The sequence below is a fragment of the Papio anubis genome, chromosome 16, assembly GCF_008728515.1.
Source record: "Papio anubis isolate 15944 chromosome 16, Panubis1.0, whole genome shotgun sequence".
NCBI lineage: Eukaryota > Metazoa > Chordata > Mammalia > Primates > Cercopithecidae > Papio > Papio anubis.
In genome coordinates this window covers 86756198-86778696 of record NC_044991.1, presented here as the reverse complement: position 1 = coordinate 86778696, position 22499 = coordinate 86756198, and the positions used below count along the sequence as shown (strand labels likewise).

Sequence of the window (22499 nt, the reverse complement as noted above, 5' to 3'; positions counted from 1 at the left end):
AAGCTGCCTAGGGCAGGAGCCACAGAGCCAGGCACAAGATCGGGTCCCAACATTTTCTGACTGTGCGGCCCGGCTGAGCCTCGGGGTGTAAGTGAGAAGAGAACCTACCTTACAGGGTTTGGGCATTTGACACAGCACACAGAAGCCCTCAATATGCTTTCACCATTAGCAGAACAAAAAGTTCCTTGTGTGAGACCATCTGCCCTTTGATATTCTCCTTCTGTGCCCCCAGCACATCCAGGTGACTGGGAGAGGGGCCTGTGAGGCAGCAGAGATAGAAGACAGAACCCAGAGCAGAGAAACACAACCCAGGGCTGGGAGGCTTTTGGCAGGGAAGGCGGAAGGCAGCCGCACTGGCCCCTGCACTCTTGTGTCATGGGCCACTGACCCACTTTGTATGTTGACGGCACACAGCTGTAGACCTCCAGGTGACTTTTCCTCCATCCTGGGTCCCCCCACGCAGTGACAGACACTGCATGCTCCGACTCTAGCTAATGAAAGCAGAAGAACAGGCTTCTGAGGCCTCTGGGAAAGACTGCTGATAGACAGAGAGAGCCACTTACAGAAAAGGCATTTGTCACCATTGCAGGTGCAGTTTGCAGTCCTGACTGCATTCCTGCTTCCTGCCCTGGAGTGCCCTGTGGGGCCTGAAACTGCAGCAGCCAGCCTGTGACCCTGTAGTGACACACACGAGGATGAAACGCTAACAGCAGAGGAAGACCTTCACCTGTCTCCTCCCTGATCTCTTGTAAAGGGGCCAAACATCCTGCTGGCACAGGCCTCTGATGGTTGGGTTTTCATTTACTTAACACTTAGCTCTTACCATGTGCCAGTCATTGTCCTAAAAACTTTACAATGATTGACTTGGCTAATGCTGAAACTACCCAAATCAGGTAGAACTGTGATTGTCCCATTTAGCAAATGAGAAAAATGAGAGGCAAAGTTCTTAAGTACCTGCCCCAGGTCTCAAACCTGCAAAGCCAGGACTGGATCCCATGCCGTCAGCTCCAGCACTCAGGCTGTTATTACATCACATATACCCCAACTCACACAGGCAAGAACCTCATGCTTTTGTTGGATTCCCCGAAAAGTCACTGACTTGATGATGATAAAGGCGGAGGAAGTATGAAAGGAAGAGGAGGAGGTAACAAGATTACTGATGACAGCATTTTTGTAGAGCCTAGAGCTTACCAAGGACCTCGCATGCATTGATTTATAATCTTGTGAGGTTGGACTAATCATCCTCTTTTTATAAACAATGAAGTTGAGGCTCAGATAGGGTATTTAACAAGGGTTAGCAACAGGACAGAAAAGGACTCCTACATTCTTTCCATAACACCAGCTCCAGCTCATCCCTCTTGCCTCCCTAACCCACCAAAATCTCTACCAGCAACCCTGGCTTACAAAGCAGACATTTGCTCAACAAACATGCACCAGACACTGAAACCACGCCAGGTCCTGTCCTGTGTGCTGCCAGGCACAGCATGGCCTGGCCCAGTCTGCATGGTGAAGGGGTAAGGCACGCCCGACACCATCACAGCATGGAGAGGTAGGAGTGTGTAGAGCCACTGGCCAGGCTGGGAAGCTCAGGGAAGCTCCAGGAAATGGCCTTGCATTGGTACCTGCACGTGACCTATATTTGTTGAGTATCTGCTATGCACCAGGCACTGGCAATCAAGCAGTACACAAAACAGATGCAACAATACACCCCCGCCCTGCTGTGCAGACCTCGGAAGGACACAGAGGAATTTGCTCAGCAGATGCACAAACTATGCATGCCGGTGTCCAGAGGTGTCACATGCAGAATAACTCATCCAAATCAAAGATAATTATCAGACAATAAAACGTTTTTGAAATTTTTAACCTAAGAATTTGAACAGGCATTAAATTGTGCTATATTCACAAAATGAAATACCATACAACAGTGAAATTAACCAGACAAAAACCTGGGTATCACAATATTCCGTTAAAGAAGACTATGCTCTATTTTATTCCATTTACAGAAGGTTCAACACCAGGGCCAGGCATGGTGGCTCCTGCCTGTAACCCAGCACTTTGGAAGGCCAAGGTGGACAGATCTCTTGAGGTCCGAAGTTCAAGACCAGCCTGGTCAACATGGTGAAACCCTGTCTCCACTAAAAATATACACACACAAAAATTAGCCAGGCATGGTACTGTGTGCCTGTAGTCCCAATTACTCAGGAGACTGAGCCAGGAGAATTGCTTGAATCTAGGAGGTGGAGGTTGCAGTGAGCCAAGATCATGCCACTGCACTCCAGCCTGGGCAACAGAGTGAGCTCTGTCTGAAAAAAGAAAACAAAGAAAAATAAAAACCAGACACTACTTGATGGTGTTAGACTGCAGAGAATAGCTACCCATGGAGGAGGGATTTTGTTAAGAGCAGACACAGGGGGCTCTGGGATCCAGGTTATGTTCTGTTTCTTGAACTGGGTTCTGCCTACAGAGGTGTGTTCACTTGGTGAAAATTCATCAAGATGAATGCTTATGGTATGTGCACTTTTCAACATGAATCTTACAATTAAGAGTAAAAATTAAAAGTAAAGTAAAGAAGAAAGGCAGAGCAGACTTCAGGGCAAGAGAAGCTACCAGGGATAACAAAGGGCATTACATAATGATAAAGGAGTCAATTCTCCAAAAAGACATAACAATCCTTAACATGTACACACCTAATGACAGACGTCAAAATCCATGAGGCAAAAATTGACAGAACTTCAAAGAAAAAAATAGATGAATGCATGATTAAAGTTGTTGACGGCAACACCCCTCTATCATAAACGAACAGACCCACAAGCAGAAAATCAGTAACAACAGAGTTGAACTCAACAGCACCATCAATCACCTGGATGTAACAGACATCTATAAACCACTTCATCCAACAACAGTGGAATACCCATTCTTCTCAAGCTCACATGAAATATTCACCAGGATAGACCACATTCTGGGACACAAAATTCGCATTAACAAATTTATTATTTTTATTTTTGAGAGGCTGGAGTGCTGCGGCATGATCTCAGCTCACTGCAACCTCCGCCTCCCAGGTTCAAGCCATTCTCCTGCCTCAACCACCTGAGTAGCTGGGACTACAGGCGCCTACCACCACAACCAGTAAGTTTTGTATTTTTTCAGTAGAGACGGGGTTTCACCATATTGGACAGGCTGGTCTCGAACTCCTGACCTCGTGATCTGCCCGCCTTGGTCTCCCAAAGTGCTGGTATTACAGGTGTGAGCCACGATGCCCGGCACATTAATAAATGTAAAAGAAATCACACAATATCTGCTCTCGGGCCACAGTGAAATTAAACTAGAAATCAATAACAAAAAGATAACTGGAAAATCTCAAAACATGGAGATTGAACAACACACCTCATGCGCCACACAGGTTAAAGAAGAAATCTCGAATGAAATTTAAAAATATTTTGGACTAAACAAAAATAAAATACAACTTATGAAAATTTGTGAGTGCAGTGAGAGCAATGTTTAGAGTGAAATTTGTAACATTGAATGTATATACTAGAAAAGAAAAAGATCTAAAATCGGTTATCTAAGGTTCTACCTTAGTAAACTAGAAAAAGAAGAGCAAATTAAATCCAAAGCAAGGAGATACAAAAATAATAAAAATTAGAGCATAAATCAATGAAATTCAAAATAGAAAATCAATAAAGAAAATCAATGAAACCAAAAACTGATACTTTGAAAAAAATCAATAAAATTGTTAAGTCTATAGCTAGACTAGAACATAAGTGAGAGGACACAAGTTACTAATATCAGAAATGAAAGAGGGAACACACATTGCAGATCCCATGAACATTACAAGGATAATGACGGAATACTCTGAACAATTCTATGTCCACAAATTTGACGGCCTACATGAATGACCCAACTCCTTGAAAGACACAATCTGACAAAACTCAGACAGGTTTTCAACATTGTGTGTCTGTTCAACATTGTTCAAGTTCAACTAATGCCATAAGACAGGAAAAGGAAAAAAAAAAAAAAAGTACCTAGATTAGGAAGGAAGAAATAAAACTGTCTTTGTTCACAAATGACATGAAAATCTATGTAGAAAATTTAAAAAAAAAAAAAAATCTCTACCGAAAAGCCCCATGAAACTAATAAATTATTATAGCAAAGTTGTAAGATACAAGGATAACATACAGAAGTTAATCTCTTTCTATAAACCAGCAATGAGCAAGTCACCCCCAAAAATAAAATACCTAGGTATACATCTAACAAAATATGTATAAGATTTGAGGAAAATTACAAAACTGTGATGAAATAAATCAAAGAACCAAATAAGTGGGGAAAGAATCCATGTTCATGGATGGGAAGTCTGCTCAATACTGTCAAGATGTCAGTTCTTCTCTATTTGATCCATAAATTCAATGCAATCTCAGTCAAAATCAGTTGTGACTATTCACAAACTGAACCTAAGGTTTATATGGAGAGGCAAAAGGCCTAGAATACCTAACACATTGTTGAAGGAGAAGAACAAAGTTGGAGGACTGGCATTCCTGACTTTAAGACTTACTATAAAGCTACATTAATCAAGACAGTGTGATATTGGCAGAAAAACAGACAAATAAATCAGTGGAACTGAATAGGGAGCTCAGGAATTGATCCACGTAATATAGTCAACTGATTTTTGACAAAGGATCCAAGATGATATAATGGAGAAAAGAAAGTCTTTTCAACAAATGTTCTCAAACAGGTGGATATCCACATGCAAAAAATAACTGAATCTAGACATAGGCCTTATACCCTTCACAAAAATTAATTCAAAATATATCATAGAACTAAATGTAAAACAAAAAATGTAAAACTCCTAAAAGGTAACATAGGAGAAAAGTCTAGAAAACCTTATGTTTTGTGAGGACCTTTTAGATACAATATTATGGCATCATCCTTGAAAGAAAGAATTGATATACTGGACTTCATTAAAATAAAAAAAACTCTACTTTGTACAGGCACCGTCAAGAGATTGAAAAGAGAAGCTGAAGACTGGGAGAAAATATTTGTAAAAGACATACCTAATAAAGGACTGTTATCCAAAATATACATAGAACTCTTGAAACTCAACAAGAGAATGAACAATTTGATTTAAAAATGGGCCAAAAGCCTGAATAGACCATCTCACCAAAATAACCTACAGATGCTAAATAGTACATGAGAACATGCTTCAAACCTTATGCCATTAGAGAAATGCAAACAGAAACCACAACAAGAGACCATTGCACACCCATCGGAATGGCCAAAATCTAGAACACTGACAATACCAAATGCTGGCAAGAATGTGGAGCAACAGGAACTCTCATTCACATTCACTGCTCCTGAGAATGCCAAATGGTGCAGCTACTTTGGAAGACAGCTTGGTGGTTTCCTACAAAACTAAAAATCCTCTTACCACCCGATCCAGAAATCGCCTTCCTTGGTATTTACACAAAGAAGTCGAAAAGTCATATCTACACAAAAACCTGTACATGAATTTTTTTATAGCAACGTTATTCATAATTGTCAAAATTTGGAAGCAACCAAGATGTCCTTCAGCAGGTGAGTAGACAAACTATGGTAGATCCAGACATTGGAATATTATTCAGTACAAAAAAAATGAGCTATAAAGCCATGAAATGATATGGAGGAAATGTAAATGCACATTCAGAAGCCGATCCGAAAAGGCCACACACTGTATGATTCCCACTCTATGCTATTCTTGAAAAAGGCAAGATTATGGAGACAATAAAAAGATGAGTGGATGCCAGGGGTTGCAGAGAAGGAAGAGAGGAATGAATAGGCAGAGCACAGAGGAGCTTTAGGGAAGTATCTGTAAGATACTATAATGAGGGGTAGGTGTCATTATAAATTTGTCTGAAAATTGACTGATTTTGTCTTAAAAAAATGAACAAACTGGTCTAAAGAATGAGTGAATGTACATCACCAAGAACACACCCTAATGTAACCATGGACTGAGGGTGATGTTCGTGAGTCCATGTAGGTGCTCTGGTGGGGTATGTTGATAATGTGTGGGGCTATGCATGTGGGCACGGGGGTCTATGGAGTATCACTGTACCTTCCTCTCGGTTTTGCTGTGAACCTAACACTGGTCTTAGAAAGAAACAAGGGTCGTGGTTTAGAAATACTGGTGCAAAGGCTTGAGCGGAATAAGGGAATCAGCCCTAGGCACAGGGCTCTCTAAGGAAAGGGCATGCCAGGCATGGGGAACAGAACACACAAAGGCCCTGAGATGGGATCTGCTTGGAAGACATTTGTAAGCTCATATACAGCAACTGCTGTGATATACTGTTAAAAGAACTATCAAGGTGTGCGGGAGCATACACAGAATGGGAATGTTGTGTCTCTGTGTGTGTATGTGTATTTCAAAAGCTGTGCACAAAAGTTTTGTGTAGACCTTCTAGAAGGATTCAGAGGCAACACTGGTGACTTTTTAGAGCGACAGCACTTCTCTGGGAGCAGCCAGAGAAGACCCAGAGGCCTGGAGAGTTGAGGGGCGAGAGAAGCTGATTTTTGCCATATATCCTACTGTATTCTTTATATTTTTACCATATACATCTATCACTTTATAGAAAAACAACACAAAATAAAGTAACAGAGGCCTTGGCCCTGCTGCAGGGAGCCACATGGTTTCTGCAGTGACACCCTCAGCCCTTTAACATTCACAGTTCTGACGCCACAGGCGAAGGGTCTGGAGAGCTTTGCAGAAATGGAGTCACAGTGGATCTCAATGGGTCTCAATGGGTGAGATCAGCCATGAGCTCTCCCCCAATGGCACTGCACTGTGGGAAAAAGAAGGCAGAATCCCCTAAAGAAAGGAATTCGCCCTGGCTCCTGTGATGAGGAGCTGGAGTTGCTGGTGCCCCAATGTGGTCCCTGGTCCACTTTACCCAAAAACACTGCAGCGGTCTTCCTGAGGCCTCAGCTTCCTCATCTGTACCCTAAAATACCCATCAAGTTCCCCGCATGGTGTCACTCAGGAAGATGTGGAGGCCAAGACCAGAGCTGGTGCAGGGAGATGAGTGAGGAGCCTTGCCCGGGTGGAGACCTGTGAAGTGGATGCTGACGGGAGCCGCCAGAAGTGGGGAACTGAAGCACTGGGGCCCTGTGGGAGGGACTGCGATGGCTCAGCCTGGAGGGAGGAGCAGGGGCCTTCGGAGAGGATGAGATGTGTCCATGCGAGGGACAAGAATGGCCAGAGCCCTGTCAAGGGCAGGCTGGGGCTGGTGCAAGTTGCTGGGGAGGCTGCCTCATCCCGGGCACTGCACTATGCACTAGAATGTTCTACGAGAATGAAGATGCCGTGTGTGACACTGCCCATCATGGAAGCCACAAGTGTTGAGAGTGCTTAAAATGTGGTGAGTGCTGCAGAGGACCTGAATTTTTAATTTCATTTCATTTTAGTTCATTTAACATTAAAATAAATTTCAACAGCCACATATGGGACATGGGTCCCGCACAGGACAGCGCAGCGCTCAGAGATGACGGTGATTAGGTCATGAGGGCCCCACCCTCATCAATGATGAGTGCCTTATAAAAGAGGGTCCAGGCAGCCCTGTGTACATCTTTCTCTTGTGAGGATGTAGCAGCAAGGAACCATCTCTGAGGAACCGGTACTCACCGGACAGCAAATCTGCCGGCACCTTGACCTTGGACTTCACAGCCTGCAGAACAGTGAGCAATAAACTTCTGCTGTTTCTAAATTATTCATCTAAGATATTTTGTTGTTGCAGCCCAAAAAGTCTAAGACAGGAACCAGTAGAGCTCCTGGAGGCCACGGATCCAGGAAGCAGGAGGGTTGGCATGGATCTGTCCCCTTAGGCCTCCTTCTTAACCACCAGGCCCTATCCCCTGTCCCCAAGGAAGGAAAGAATAAACAAACAGGCAAAGTTGAAAGTCTAACACCAAATGCTGGTGACGAGGTGGTGAAACAGGCACCACAAATGCAGGGTGGGACTGAAACCAGCAACCAGGACGACTGGCTGCATCTGCCCAAATAGAAAATGTCCTGTCCCAGCTCATCCAGTTCTTGTCATCTACTCCAGAGAAACCCCAAACACAGGAAAGTATGCATGAGGCCGATCAAGTGGAAACAACCTAATTGTCCCTCACAGCAGAATGGCTGCCCTATGGCATATCCACACTAGCGAATGCCACTCAGCAGCTTCTTTTTACTGCAAAAGATCTTTGTAGTCTAACATCATTGGAGCTCTTATTTCTTGGGCTAGTACACAACAGAATAACATAACATTGCCATAATCACTCATGGTGAACACAATCATACACACACACACACACACACGTACACACATGGGTGCATATACGCTCACCAGTACCATATATTTCCCACAGATACATATGACTACGGAAGCACAGGGCGGATATTCTGGACATCTCTGTCCTCCGTGGTAAAACAGCTGCCTACAGAAGTGGAGAGAAGGGCCTGGACTCCACGATGGCAACTGTCCGAGCTCCCTGTGCCCCTACTCAAAATGCTTTCATTTTAGCCAGGAGGAGGAGCTCATGAGATATTTATATAATTAGAATGTTAATAATAAATAAAAGAGCAAATCTATAACCCTCTTCTAGAATTGGCATTGTTGTACACACTATTAGGTGTTTTCTTCTTTAACCTTTAAAGGAAGATCGTTCGTGTTTAAATAATGCCCTTTGTCACCCAAACATGTTCTCCTTCTGCCAATGCAATGGGTACATTTCCTATGTTTACTGGATTTATATACTTAAGAGAATTGTTTCTTTTCCCAGCAGAGTCCATGGAGCTTGTGGACTCACCACAGCGCAGATTCATGCCACCAGCACCCCATCGCAGCAACTCTAGATTAAGTACTTTACAGAGTAACAATTCAAAAGCAGCCTCGTAGCCTGAGCTATAAATTACAGAAAATCCATAGCACTAGGCTTACAGGTAGTGCTTTAAATATAGATCATACGTTCTACAGCCGTAGCAATGATGATCCCAAGAATCAACCTGTACAAACCTATAAATAGTGACGGCTGTCTGTGTTTGCACAGAAGCTGTGATCTCTCTTGGCGCCCACCATTCATTAAAACCGATGTGCACACTGAAGCTGGTGGGTCCATCGGGATTTCGCATTTGGGGAAAGCAATTATGTAGGCAATTAAATTCTGGCGCCCTCACCAGCCTTCACTCTGAGATATTAATAATTGTGCAAGGGTTTTCCAAAGCCTACGGGGGAATAACATTCACTTCTCTATTTGGCAGGGGGCTCTGCCGTCCCACAACTTGGGGTGCGACAAAGATTACACCTGGTACTTCAGGCTGCAGTTTGGGGTCATAGACCCTGCTAGTTCTTTTCAATTGCTACTTGGGGGGGATCTGTGAGTCTACACACTGCGGCATAAAGGGAGCCTCCCTGTTCCTGGGGATGGGCCCTGGAGGGCCATCAGCAGCTGGGAGTGAAGGTGCAGACATTAGAACAAGGTAGGCAGGTTCTGCTCCCATGGAAACCTGGGACTCACAGCAAAGATGGGAAATGGAGCCTTCATTCGGCAACGGGCCTGAAGACCGCAGACTCGCCAGGCGGGAGGACTGTCCCTGAGATGCAGCCCCTGCTTTATATTTGATCATTTGAGTCTCTCATTCATCGATTCATGTGCTCACTCATTCAACCAGTATTCACTGAGCACAGGGCCTGTGTCAGGCATGGGGGCCAGGCCACGGGGGTGGGGGGTGGTAGGGGCAAGACTAGCAAGCACAGGGCAGTTGGAGGGGCTGAGAAGCAGCCAGGGGTGTGGGGTGGGGCAGTACTGGGAGATGGCGGGAGGCTGAGGATGGGGACAGGCCTCAGAACTCAAAGGACTTGACCTTTGGGCTTGACCTTTGAACTTTTGACCTCAGGACTTGACCCAGCATGAGTGGAAGTATGGATTTTATCCTGGGAGAAACAGGAAACCTGGGAGGGTCTCCAGCCAGGAAGAGCTGAGAGCAGATTAACCTCTCCTGGAAGGGCACTGGGGCCACCAGATAGAGGATAAAGTGGGCAACAGCAGAGATGGCCCTGGGGACCAGGGGTGCAGGGCTGCTGCATCCGACAGGGAGAGATGGGGCAGCCTGGACTGGGACAGGGGTGACAGAAATGCTGAGCAAGGGGGCGGATCCCAGATCTGTTTTAACTATATTCACTTTAACAATATTCAACCAAGTCTTTTTATCAAAAGCCCCCTGCAGCTAAATCTATAATGAATGAAAAAACTTTCTGTGCACTATTAGTGCTACAAATCAGAGTCTCACATAGGAGTTTATGTGCTGTGTAAGTGAGAGGTTGTTTTACTGTGAGGTTCCTCCAAGCAGCCCTCAGCCACTGTGAGGTTCCTCCAAGCAGCCCTCAGCCACGTACCCACAGTATGGACAGCAGAATTTGAGAGCCATTCATTCCCTCAGGACTCCCGACCCCCGGTGACCCGATCAAACACCAATGTAGGCACCAACATGAAGGCCTTTGCAGCTGGGATCAGGGTTATAATCAGGAGACCTGAAGATATGGAGATGAACCTGGAAGACCCGATGGGCCTCATGGAATCACTTAGGAAGAAGAGGGGAAGTCAGGAGTGGACAGGGTGGAAGGGAGGGAGGAGAGATTTGAAGACTGAGAAGATTCAGCCACCCTCGCTGGCCTTGAAGGTGGACATCAGTCAGGGAAGGCGGCAGCCTCTAGAGCTGAGAACCAAATTGACCCGGGCCCCAACCCCAGCCCCAGCCCCAGCCCTAGCTCCAGTGGACAACCAGCAAGAAAACAGGCACCTCAGTCCTACAGCCTCAAGGAACTGAATTCTGACAACCACCAGAATGAGCAGGAAGTGAATTCTCTCCCAGAGCGTCTGGCAAAGAGCACAGCGCTGCGGAGACCCAGAGAGGGAAGCAGGCAAGCCCACCTGCACCCCTGACCCACAGGCTGTGTGTAGCAATAAATCAGTGTTGCTTTAGCTGCTGAGTTGGTGGTAAATTGTTCTGGCAGCGATAGACATCTCTCCTGTGATCCTCCTGTCCAGCTGTGAACACTGGTTTGGGAATCACATTCCATCCACCAGGAAAGTTAGGCTCAGAGAAGGGTGAACATGTACGAGGTCACACTGGGACCCGGGGACACCCCACACCTGCCCCCTGGCCCCAAGGGTCCTTTTTCCACCTCTGTGTAACCTGCATCTCCTCCACCCTGCTTAGACCATCCTCAGAAGAAAGGTGTGCTCATATCCAACATCAACTAAACACTCTAACAAAGGGAACAAGCCACAGATGAGGACAGGTGGAGAGAACCACCCCAGTGTCCACCTGTAGGGCACACGGGGTCCCACCTGTGGGGCACCACATCCCATCTGCAGAGAAAGGCTCTTTTCAGTCAGCAGCCTGCTCATTTCCAAGACAGGCACCCCACAGGGACAGCCAGAGTTGGGGCATCTTTTAAGGGCTTCCAAAGCAGGCAGTAACAACAAGCATTGACCTGCTGTCAGACACTTTCCAGAACCAAAGGGATATAATATAAATCCAGGTTCATGACAGACATGATCACAAAACGACCAAGAATCCAGCAGACTGTCCAGGCTCAAATTCAGCTCACCAGCTATAACCTTGGGCATGTTACTCCATCCCTTTCAACCTTGGTTTTCCTCACCTGTCAAATGGGGTCACACCAGGTAGAGCCCACCTCCCACAGAGATGTGTAAATGAGTGAGCAGGACTGAGGACAGGTCCTGGCTGGTGTGGCTATCACTGTCCCTGCACAGTGACTGCAGGGTGGCTGCTCTCCAATCGCCCACTGCAGTGACTCCCAAGCAAACAACGCAAATGATCAGTGTACAACATTCTGCACTGTCACCCGTGACCACAATACTCTAGGTCGGAAATCACATTAATCTACAAATAAGAGGAATATTTCCTTATTTTTTATTATCGCAATGTTTAACCAAACAGTAAAAAGTAATGGAGTTAATTTATCATGATTTTTCATGGATTATTATAGGAAAAGGCACAGATAGCAAAACCATTAAAATAAAAATCGAAACATGCACCAAGCCTCGAGTACAGGAGCGTCTTGGTTACCGGAGTTAGAGTGAATTAGGGTTGTTAAGATGATTTAGTCACGGAAGATGGATAATGTGCAGTTCATACAGCTGTTTCGGACACTTGTAAGTGGAGAGACACAGTCCTTAGCTTGTATTAGAAACCTCATGCAGTGAAGAGAGTCTATTTTTAGTGTTTGCCCTCTGGGTGAGTGGCAATGAACTTAGGTCCAAATGTGCAATGTGCGGGAGGCAGGAAGTCTGTGCCGGCCTCCAGGAGGCAGATTGGCCACAGAGCAGGGCAGGCCACCTGGATGGAGGCTCGGATGAAGAAGGGCTACCAAGGGCACCTGTCAGGCGACAGCATGAACACACAAGGTGGGTATTGGAGAAGACGTCCAGGCAGGCCTGCACATTCCCATCTCCAGGTCTGCTTGTAGAAAAGGTGTGTAAATCATTCAAGACGGTCTAAAAATATGACATGTTTTCGGGAGGAAGAGCCAGCTTCCATCGCTGAGAGACTCACGCAAAGAGGCCACATGCCCACTTCCTGTAACTTGAGAGAGATCATGTTGCTAAATTAGGAGATTCTTTTTGCTAAATGGCTGTCCTTTAGGGAGAAGTGAAAAGCTCAATGTCAGAGCGACACTACTTGAAGAAACTACTGTGAGCCGCAAGAAGGGCCTCTGCACAGGGATGAGGAGAGGAGGCCTCCCTGCCACCAACCCCACCTCCCCACCATCGCCTCCCCATCACGCTCTCCGTTGGATACAGAGCTTACAGCACACCTGCTAGGTGCCAGGCATGGGGTGCAGGCTCTGCACACAAAAATGAGCCAGTCACTGCTGCCCTGGGTTTACCTTTGGTGGAGAAGATGGATCATTAACGAGAGAGTGAACAGGATGATTATTGTGCTGAGGTCCCCATGACCACCCCCAGGTTGAGTGATTCACTAGAGGACTCACAGGACTCGGCTGCAGCTGTACTCACAACTGCGATTTATAGCAGCAGCAGGCAAAGCACACCCAGCAAAGAAAAACGGGCCTGGGGCGAAATCTGCCAGAAACCAGGCACAAGCATCTGAGGGTCCCTCCCAATGCGGTCACATTTTTGGGGATTTTCCCCAAAAATGGCCACAACACCACCTCCAACCTCATGTGTTCTTCTCGCAGTGTGGCTTTGCAGCCTCCCGCTGAGAGGTGGGTTCATGCCAACCTCAGCCCGAGTCAGGGAGGGCCGACTCTGAGGCAGGAGTGAGACTGATCCAAAGCCAGATCAGAAGCGGTGACAGAACTTGAGTCTGTGTCTCTCGGGTTGCTCACTTCTGCACCTCACGCTGTCTCTGCAAAAGCCAGAGTGGAAAGGACCCGAGGCCCAGCTCATGGCCCTAGCCGAGCTCCCAGCTGTCAGGGGCTGAACTGTATTCCCCCTAATATGTACATGTTGAAGTTTTGATCCCCAGTGACACAGAATGCAATATTTGGAGAAGGCGTTTTTTAAAGGGGTGATTACATTAAAATGAGGCTGCTGAGGGGGTGGGGGTGCCGATCCGATCTGACTGGTATCCTTAGATGAAGAAGAGATTTGGACAGTAAGAGTTTACAGGGGGAAAAGATCACCCCAGAATGGGGGGTGAGAGGTTTCACAGACGAGGTCTCATTGCTGGGCCTTGACAGATGGGTACACTCCACAGGAGGCCAGGAGCCTTCCGGCAGGAGGAGCAGCATGGGTGAAGGCCAGGGAGTGAAGGTGGAGGACTGGCTTAGATGGAGAGTTAAGGGCTGGGGGCTGGAGGACCTCCTAAGCCTCTGGTCAGAGCAGGGCTGTGCTGAGCTGGCACACTAGGTTGAGAGAGATAGCATCCATATATGCATGCACACATACACTCATGCACACACACACGCATGTACACATACACTCATGCACGCACACACGCATGCACACACTTGCTCATGCACACACTTATGCACGTAATACTTATGCACACCTTCACACACTCATGCACAGCCTCACACCCTCACACACATGCATACACACACACAGGCACGCACACTCCTGCACAGCTTCAACCCTCACACACACATACAAACATACACAGGCATATGAACTCATCACAGCTTCACACCCTCACACACAGTCATTCACATACAGGCACATACACACTCTTGCACAGCCTCACACACACATGCATACACACACAATCAGGCACACACAGGCACGCGCACTCATGTACAGCCTCATACTCTCATGCACGTTCACACACACTTGTCCTCAAGAGCACCACCCAAGGCACTGAGGCACTGAGTCAGGGCTGCCCTGTTGCACACAGGGGCATCAGCACGACACCTTCTTGCCCACTCGCTCACTTGTGTTTCCTTTGGCCCACACAGTTTGTGACTAAAATGCCTGGCCTAGGAACCTTCCATAGAGAGCCCCCTGGTCTGGCCCACTTCGCAGTGTGAGGCCCAAGAGCTGCTGAATTCCCTCCAGGAAAGGCCTTCCACAGGTCCACGCGGGAACCCTCCCTGGTGACTGGTGCACCTAAGTAGCTTTCCTGAAAATACCATAATCACACAAAATCGACATTGCTCCAGGTAATCTAGGCCACAAGGTCACCAGCGTCCAAAGGGCAACTCCCCCTGCCCAACACAAAGCCCACAACGCAGACCCGGGCCAGCCCAAAGAAGGCCAGACCCCCGGTCTTCTCATCCCCACATCCCAGCCAGCCCCGGCCCAGGCCAGGAGTCCTATGCGAGGGATGTGTATTGCTGTTTTTCCTTAAAATAAACCGCTACCGAAGTCTGGTATAAATCCCGAATCAGAGGAGGGTTCTGGGAAAGCCAGCGCCCTAGGCGTGTTGAGAGTCAGTCCGAGGCTGCTCATGTAGGCGGGCACGCAGGGAGCCTCCCTCCTGGGGCCGGCCCTGGGAAAGCAGCCAGGCTGCGAGAAGGAGCATCCAAATTGCTCCACACAGCTGATCCCTGCTTGGAAAATTGTCAACCTGGGACTCACAGCAACGATGGGAAAGCCAGTTGTCAATCATATCAACAAAATCATGTAGGCTACCAGATCAGACCAATTCTTGCCCAAAACCCGCTCTGAGTTTTGGTTCGGAAGCCACGGTCCACTTCACAGTCAGGGGTAAAGTAAATTGACTGGACCTGCCCCCACCCCCGGACCACCTTTCCTCCCTCTACTCAACTCACTCAGGGCTAGGAATCCCCACCAGAATCAACAGATCCCTGGGTTAAACCCAGTGACTCCTGTAATCCTTATTAAAACCCTGTATTCAACCTCATACTATTCATTTGTACATGTTATAGTAGATAAGAAAAATAAATGCAAAGAAAAAGCTATACAAGACTCAAAAGGAAACGTGGAGGGATGTGTTTTTGAGTCGCCATCCTGGTATGCCCCGGGCTGAGGACTTCTCGGGGTGCAGGACTTTCAGAGCTAAAACCAGGACCCTCCCTGCTACACTGAGGAAAGCTGTTCACTCTAAACTTGAGGCAGAAAAAGGTTTCTTAAGACACAAAAAGCAAAACCAAAGAAAAAGCTGGATACATTTTACCACATCAGAACTAAAAGCTTCTATTCAACCAAGCACACCATAAACAAAGTGAAAAGACACATAACAGACAGGACATGAATATTTGCAGCCGGTGGAGGATCGAGTTCCAGACCAGATCAACGGTGCTCACAAACCACTCAGAAAAACACGAATGACCCCTGGAAAAAGAGGGTAAAGTAAATGAAGAGGCAGCGCTCAGAGAGTGAAATCCAAATGGCCAAGTCACATAAGAAAAACTCTCAAGCAATCAAGGCAATGCAAATTAAACAATGTAATTTTCACTTCTCTGGAGGATTGGCAAAATTTCAGAATGTGAATGTATCAAGTGCTGGTGAGAGAAACGGGTACCTGCGACACTGCTGTGGGGAGTGACACAGCCACTGTGGGAAACAGTCTGGCAATAGCAGGCTAAATTTAAAATGCATTCATCCTAAGCCCCAGGAGTTCCATTCTTAGGATGTGCCTTACCGAGAAATGTTTGTACAGATGCGTCCAGCGCCTCATGCAGGTTGGCCCCTGCAGCACAGCCTGTGACAGGAGCTGAGAAGGTCCTCCATGGCCATCGATAGCAGAAAGGCGAAACAGCCATGGAATATTCTAAAGCAATTAGACAGAACCTATGAAGCCAGATAAATCTCCAAGACACACTGCAGAATGAAAACAGCTTCACAACGAGAAGTGCTGTGTGATGCCATTTCTTTAAAAAGCACACGCTTATGTCAAGAAAGTCTGGTGGGAAACGCCATGAATGGTAACAGTGGCTTCCCTGGGGAAGGGCGAAGGGTGGGGGGGATTCATGTTCCAGAGGGATTTGAGCCTTATTTGCAATGTTTTCAATTTCTCACTTGGAGAACGTATTCATGATGTACTAGTGTAATTAAATATATACGTGTATGTGTTTGAGTAATTGTTTTTCCAGAAAAACTTATCCCCTGAGTTGGAGACCACATTATTCATTCATCCTATAAAATATTTATGGAGTCCCAAGTACAGGGTAGGCCTTTTTTTTTTTTTTTTTCAGACGGAGTCTCACTCTGTCACCCAGCCTGGAGTGCAGTGGTGCGATCTCAGCTCACTGCAAATTCCGCCTCCTGGGTTCATGCCATTCTCCTGCCTCAGCCTCCCGAGTAGCCAGGACTACAGGCGCTCGCCACCACACCCAGCTAATTTTTTTTGCTTGTTTAGTAGAGACGGGGTTTCACCATGTTAGCCAGGATGGTCTCGATCTCCTGACCTCATGATCTGCCCACCTCAGCCTCCCAAAGTGCTGCTATTACAGGTGTGAGCCACTGCACCCGGCCCTAGGCCATTTCGAAAGATTGGGGATCACTCCTTTCCCTTCAAACAAAAACAGAGCAATCAGCTTGGTCATCGGCAAAGTTCACCAGCAGACAGCAGTCTGGTAATGGGGTGACAGCTGCGTGGGGATTTGGGATAAGTGGTGAGAAAATGTGAGATTCGGAGCAGGGGAAGGAGAAGCAGACTTGAGGGGCCACTGGCTGTGGGGAGGTTCTTGGCTCTCACAGGTGTGCCCTGAGCACCCTGCGGGGAAAGGAGAGAAAGGAAGATGTGTAGCTGGGTCACACCTCTCCCAGGGCCTTCTCAAGCTGCCAGGACATCATGACTCTGTCTTTTGCCTCCAAGCACCCACTGGTCACATGAAAGAAAACTGAAGGCTGCAGGGTGACTTGCAATGCACGGCGGGTTTTGCAGGTCAGGTGAACCTTGCACTGCCATGCTGGAGTTTGTGATCCCAGCACCCATCTCCTTCTGTGATCCTCCTGATTTCCTGCTGGAAGTCTCAGGCTGGTTATGGTAGGGATGCCAGCTCCATTTCTGGACTGGAGGACACAGTGAGCTAGGTCTCAGCCGTCCAGTCCTCCCTACTCCCTCACTCCAGTAAGTGGTTCAAGGGTCAGTGACATGACCCAGCCTGAGTCCGGGACAGACAAGGAGAGGCTAGCTGGAGCTACAGACGCCCAGTTTCCTGAATTAACAGATGGCCCTTTGCTTCTGTGTGTCTAGTCCATTTCAGTCACTTGCTACCAGAAAAGCCTGCTAAGTCCAGCTGGTTGTCATTAAGATTTCAAAAGAATTGGGCAACTCCAGACCCAATCTGGGTCTTCAGAGTTATTGCCTTCAGGGAGCCTTGCCCAGCCCCAACTCTGAGCTGAGCCAGGGAAACAAGGCATTAAATTTCAAACTGTCTTTCGCAGCCCCTAAAGCCACAACTTTTAATGAGCATCAGCTGGGACATGTCATGATATCATCGATCACGCCTTTCCCTTCAAAAAAAAAATGTTTAATAGGAAAAAAAAAATCCCATTTAGTGCAGAAATAACCCACTACAAGTCAGCGCTTCGAAATCAGACTTCGAAGTCTGGAAGAATGAGTGGTTAATTTGTTCCTAAAGTAATGCAGCCCTGGCCCCAGAAATAGCACTTTACCCCTTTAAGGGTGAGAGTTAAGATTCCCAAGCAAGCTCCAAGGAAGTAGCCACACAAATCAGGGAAGCCGAGCTTCAGGTGGCAGCTGGACAGATCCTCCTGGTTCCAAAAGGAACGAAGGCAAAGGGACCTTCTCGATGTCTGGCATCAGAGTGCCCAAAGAGTTGTGGGCACACAGCCTGGTTCTTCCCTGGGTACCAGGACCCTTGCTCCAAACCAAAACGTGGCGTTTGGACTGGGGTCCTATCTGACTCAACATTGACATGCAATGTTGAAACCAAGGAACCCAGCCACTCCCTCTGCCTCAGCCCCTCCCAAGTGACCTCCTTTAAGTGCCAGTCCCGTTCTGATGAATCTCAGATTGGAGCTTCCAGACCAACCACCGACCCAAGCTTCAGACTCCGATGTGCAATGGCCCAGGGTACACGGCCCCTCCAAATTAGCACGGTCGGTACGGAATGCGTGCTTCCTCTCCCAGACCTCCCCTCTCCACAGAAAGTGAAGGAATGCACTGCAGAAGCCCCCCACCAGTCTCTCTCCTCCCCCACCAAGCCTTCCACACCTCCATAAACAGCACCACCATCCACCCGGTGCTCAGACCCCAGACCTGCATGGCATCCTGGATTTAGGGTACCCAAGTCATAAGCGGGTCCTATCAGCCCTGCCACTGAAATGCCCCAGTGCTTCCCACTTTCTCCATCTCTGAGGTACCCTCCTGTCCTCCAAGCAGCTGGTAACTCCCCTGCTGCCACAACCTCCAAATAAACCTGTAGCCACACAGCAGCCACGAGGAGCTTTCTCTCAGACACTGAGGGACATGCAATTCCTCAGCCTAGAACCTGCCAGTGGCCTCAGGTTGCACATGTAAAACCCCTAGGGGCTTATGATGGAGGCCAAGGCCCATGGGCCACCTCCCCAAACTCAGCTCCTTCCAGTCCCCTAGCTCATGGGCTTCCAGCCTCAACCACCCTCCTGTTCCCCAGTGCCACCAAGTGAATTCTCACCTCGAGGCCTCCCTGCTCCCCGCAGCATCCCAGCATCTAGATCAGCGTCTGAAGCATTTTCAATGATGAATAATCATTTGCTGACCCACTGACAAAATATTCTGTTTTCTCCTTGGGGAAAGTGGGTCAGCAGTGGCTAAGCCCTGCCATCCATCCATCAAGGCCTAGACAGAGGCCGCAGAACTATTTTAAAAATGCCCAACGACTGAGGAGCACAAGGAACAGGTGAGGAGTTGCGTAATTACTGCAGGCAGAACACGGGCTCTTGGTGGCCCTGAACACACTGCCAAGCTGCTGAAGGTTAGGACTGGGAACGCCCTTTCCCAAAATCCAACCCAGAATACCCCTCACTCTGCTTAGTACTCATGCATTGCCAAAAACAGGGATGCTTTAGGGGAGGACACTGACACTCGTGGGCACCTACTCTGTGCAGGCACTGGGGGAGGGACTTCTGCCCCATTAGAGGGGGACACCCTAGAGGGGCCTCATCTCCCTCTCTTTCCCAACTCCACCCTGGGAGCTCAGCACAGGGACTGGCACTCAGTAGGTGCTCAATATTCCTGATGAGTGGATTCAGCTGCCCATCCTCTGTGCCTGGGCTAAGCTTCTGCCACGATCTTCTCCCCCAAGGGCACCACAGAAGGCCTGGCAGATAGTGGGCTCTCAAGTGTCCTCCAAGTCCCCGTGTCCCCCGTTCTTGACTTTGTGACTCCACGTATCCCTGTATCTCAGGGTTTAACAACCCCAGCACTAGTCTGTGGACTACACCATTATTGCCTTGAGGGGAAGGAGGGCTCCTGGCAGTGCAGGATGCTTAGCAGTGTCCCTGACTTCTGCCCACTGGGTGCCAGTGGCGTTCCCTCAGGTATGACAACCAGAAATGTCTTCAAGGGAAAGCAGGATCAACCCGTTTTCGAGGCACTGAAAAGAACCACTGATGGATCTAAACCAGAGTTTCCCAAATGGCCTGATCCCAGAGTTTCCTGGTGCTTTGGTTAAAAACACAGATTCTCCCAGGAGATTGTAAGGGGCAGACCTGGGTGGGGCCCCTGGAACAATCTGTAATAAGTGCCCCGGGTATCCTCACCAAGGGCGGAAACACTGACCTAGCTCTCCTCCACCCCACTCTGGGTTCTGCCTGCTGGACACCTGGTACTCATGCACCCATGCTCACTGAGCACAGGCAACACTCTAGCCTTGTCGCCAGGAGGCCTGAGGCCCCTCCCCATCCTCAACTCCTCTTTCCCGGCCCAGCTGGGGTCCTGGCCATTTTCTGGATTCCTCAGGCCCCTCTTCCTAGATCCCATCCGTTGAACTGCAGCTGGACCCTCTCCGGGGCCTGGTGTCTGCCCAGCAGGGGGCCAGGGGCCAACCCACATGGGTGGAGGCCCATGGCCCTCCCTGGGGAAGAAGAGCGAACAAGCACAGAGCCCTCCCTTGAGTGACCAGCGCTGTCCATATGATCCCAACTGCTGCCCCCAAGACGCAGGTACTGGATCACCCCCATTTTACAGATGCAGAAACTGAGGCGCATTAAGGTCAAATGCCATGCGCACAGGCTCCTGCAACTGGCAGAGGGGAATTCCAAACCCCAGACTGCCTAACCCAACGCCAGCACTTCTGAGCCTGCGGGCACTGCCCTTGTTTAGGGAGAGACTCTGGCGACTTTGCTGCAGCGGGGAAGCCCGAGACCCGAGGCGCCCACCTCTGTGGCTGGGGGCGCAGCGGGCATCCTGGCCACCCGCAACGGCCAAGGGCAAGGGATCCAGGAGCGGTCGTCCCCCAGCGCCTCTTGCCCGACCGGGACCCCGGTCCCCGCGTCCCGCGTCCCCTCCCCGCGGCGCGCGCTTACCTTGCACAGGGCCTCGGGCGGTGGCAACGGCGTCCCGGGCCCCGAAGGCGCTCAGCAGCGAGCGCAGGGGCGCAGGACAGCGGGCGCGCCCCCCGCCACGGCCGCGCATCCCGCCGGAGGGCCGCGGAGCCGAGCGGGGGCCGCGGGGAGGCGCCGGCGGGGCGGGACCGGGACCAGGGCCGGGGGCGGCGCCGCCACGCGAGGCCGGCCCCTCCGCCGGGCGGGGGCTCCGAGGGGCGCCGCTGTGACCTTGACCCGCCCGGAGCCGCAGCCTGGCCCGGGCGAGCGGGAGCGGGAGTGGAGACCTCAGCGCCGCGCCCGAGGCCTTCCAGGGACGCCCTAGAAACGTTAAAGGGACAGCCGGGCGGGAGGTGTAGCCACCGGTTCCCCGCGCTGTAAACAGGCAGCAGCGCTGGAGCCGCTGTGGGGCGGCGGGCAGTCGCTTGGCCTCTCTGAGCCTCAGTGGTCTGGTGTGTAAAATGGGCTGGGGCTGAAGTGGGATGGGCCGAGACTGAGCGGGGTCTGGCGCTCCCTAAATTGGAGACTCCTTGGCTGCCTTTAATGTAAGGGCGGTGGGAGGCAGGAACCACGGCTGCCTTTCGAATAAACCCCATAGATTTACCTTTTTTGCTATGAAACAAAACATTCGTATTTAGCCTAATGAGTGCTGCTTGGGGGACACCTTTGTAACCACCAACCAGTTCCAGAACTAGAACTGTGCCGGCCCTGTCCCCTGACCCTCCCAGCGCTCTCTCACAAAACGCCCTGTCCACCCACCAGCACCTGGGCATGAAGGGGTGGGGGTGACTCTCCGGAGGCCTCAGCAGCCTCTACTGACTTTGGGGTTTTTGCAGCCATAGCCCTGCCCTCGAGGCAGGATCCTGGCCTGAGATGGACTCAGGGTCCCCATCAGCACCCACACAGTCAGGTCTCCCCAGCAGAGTTCCGGGTAAACCTCCTCCTGACACTCAGGTCCTCAGAGCCCCAAAGGAACACCACTCCCCTCCTCCACCACTGAAGGCTTTCAAAGTGCACTCTGCTAAGGGACTAGGAACCCCCGTTCCATCCCCCAGCGGCTCCCCCAGCAGGTGCAGTCAGTGGGCCACACAGCTGCCAGTGCAGTGCTGGGACTGGGATGTAGCCAGGCCTCCCAGCCACCTGCCTCCTCGCTGGCAGCCTGCCTGCTTCCCGCATCTCCCGCCCAGACTTCTCAGCCTCATCTTCAGAACTGCTGAACGGTGGTAACAGTTGGCAGCCAGCACCCGGTGGCACTGCGCTAAGCATACATTCCCTGAACCTTGAGAAAACTCACTGAGGAGGGCGCTGTTACTGTGCCCACTTTACGGATGAGAAAAGGCAAGCTCCGTGAAAGCTGGGACTTAGTCCACCTATCCAGTCCCCCTCCTACTTCATCCTGTTTGCTCCTCCATCAGCTCCTGGAGAGAGGCACTATCATCAGGCCCTCCTTTCTAGAGGAGGAAACTGAGGCTCAGAGAAGTGAAGTTACCTGCCTAGAAAGTGAGAAAGGTGCAGCGTCCGGATTCAACGCCTGGCCAGTG

At 49.5% G+C, this 22499-nt stretch overlaps 1 protein-coding gene across 1 annotated transcript in view; it reads right to left on the bottom strand.

Annotated features, from left to right (window-relative positions):
• PHACTR3 (phosphatase and actin regulator 3) overlaps window positions 1–21049 on the bottom strand; it is a 280165-nt gene extending 259116 nt beyond the window's left edge. Inside the window, exon 1 of the mRNA XM_021920860.2 lies at window positions 20941–21049. Within this exon, the coding sequence (XP_021776552.2) occupies window positions 20941–21049 (109 nt within the window). The remainder of the gene's footprint in view (window positions 1–20940) is intronic.
• Between the last annotated feature and the right edge of the window lie 1450 nt (window positions 21050–22499).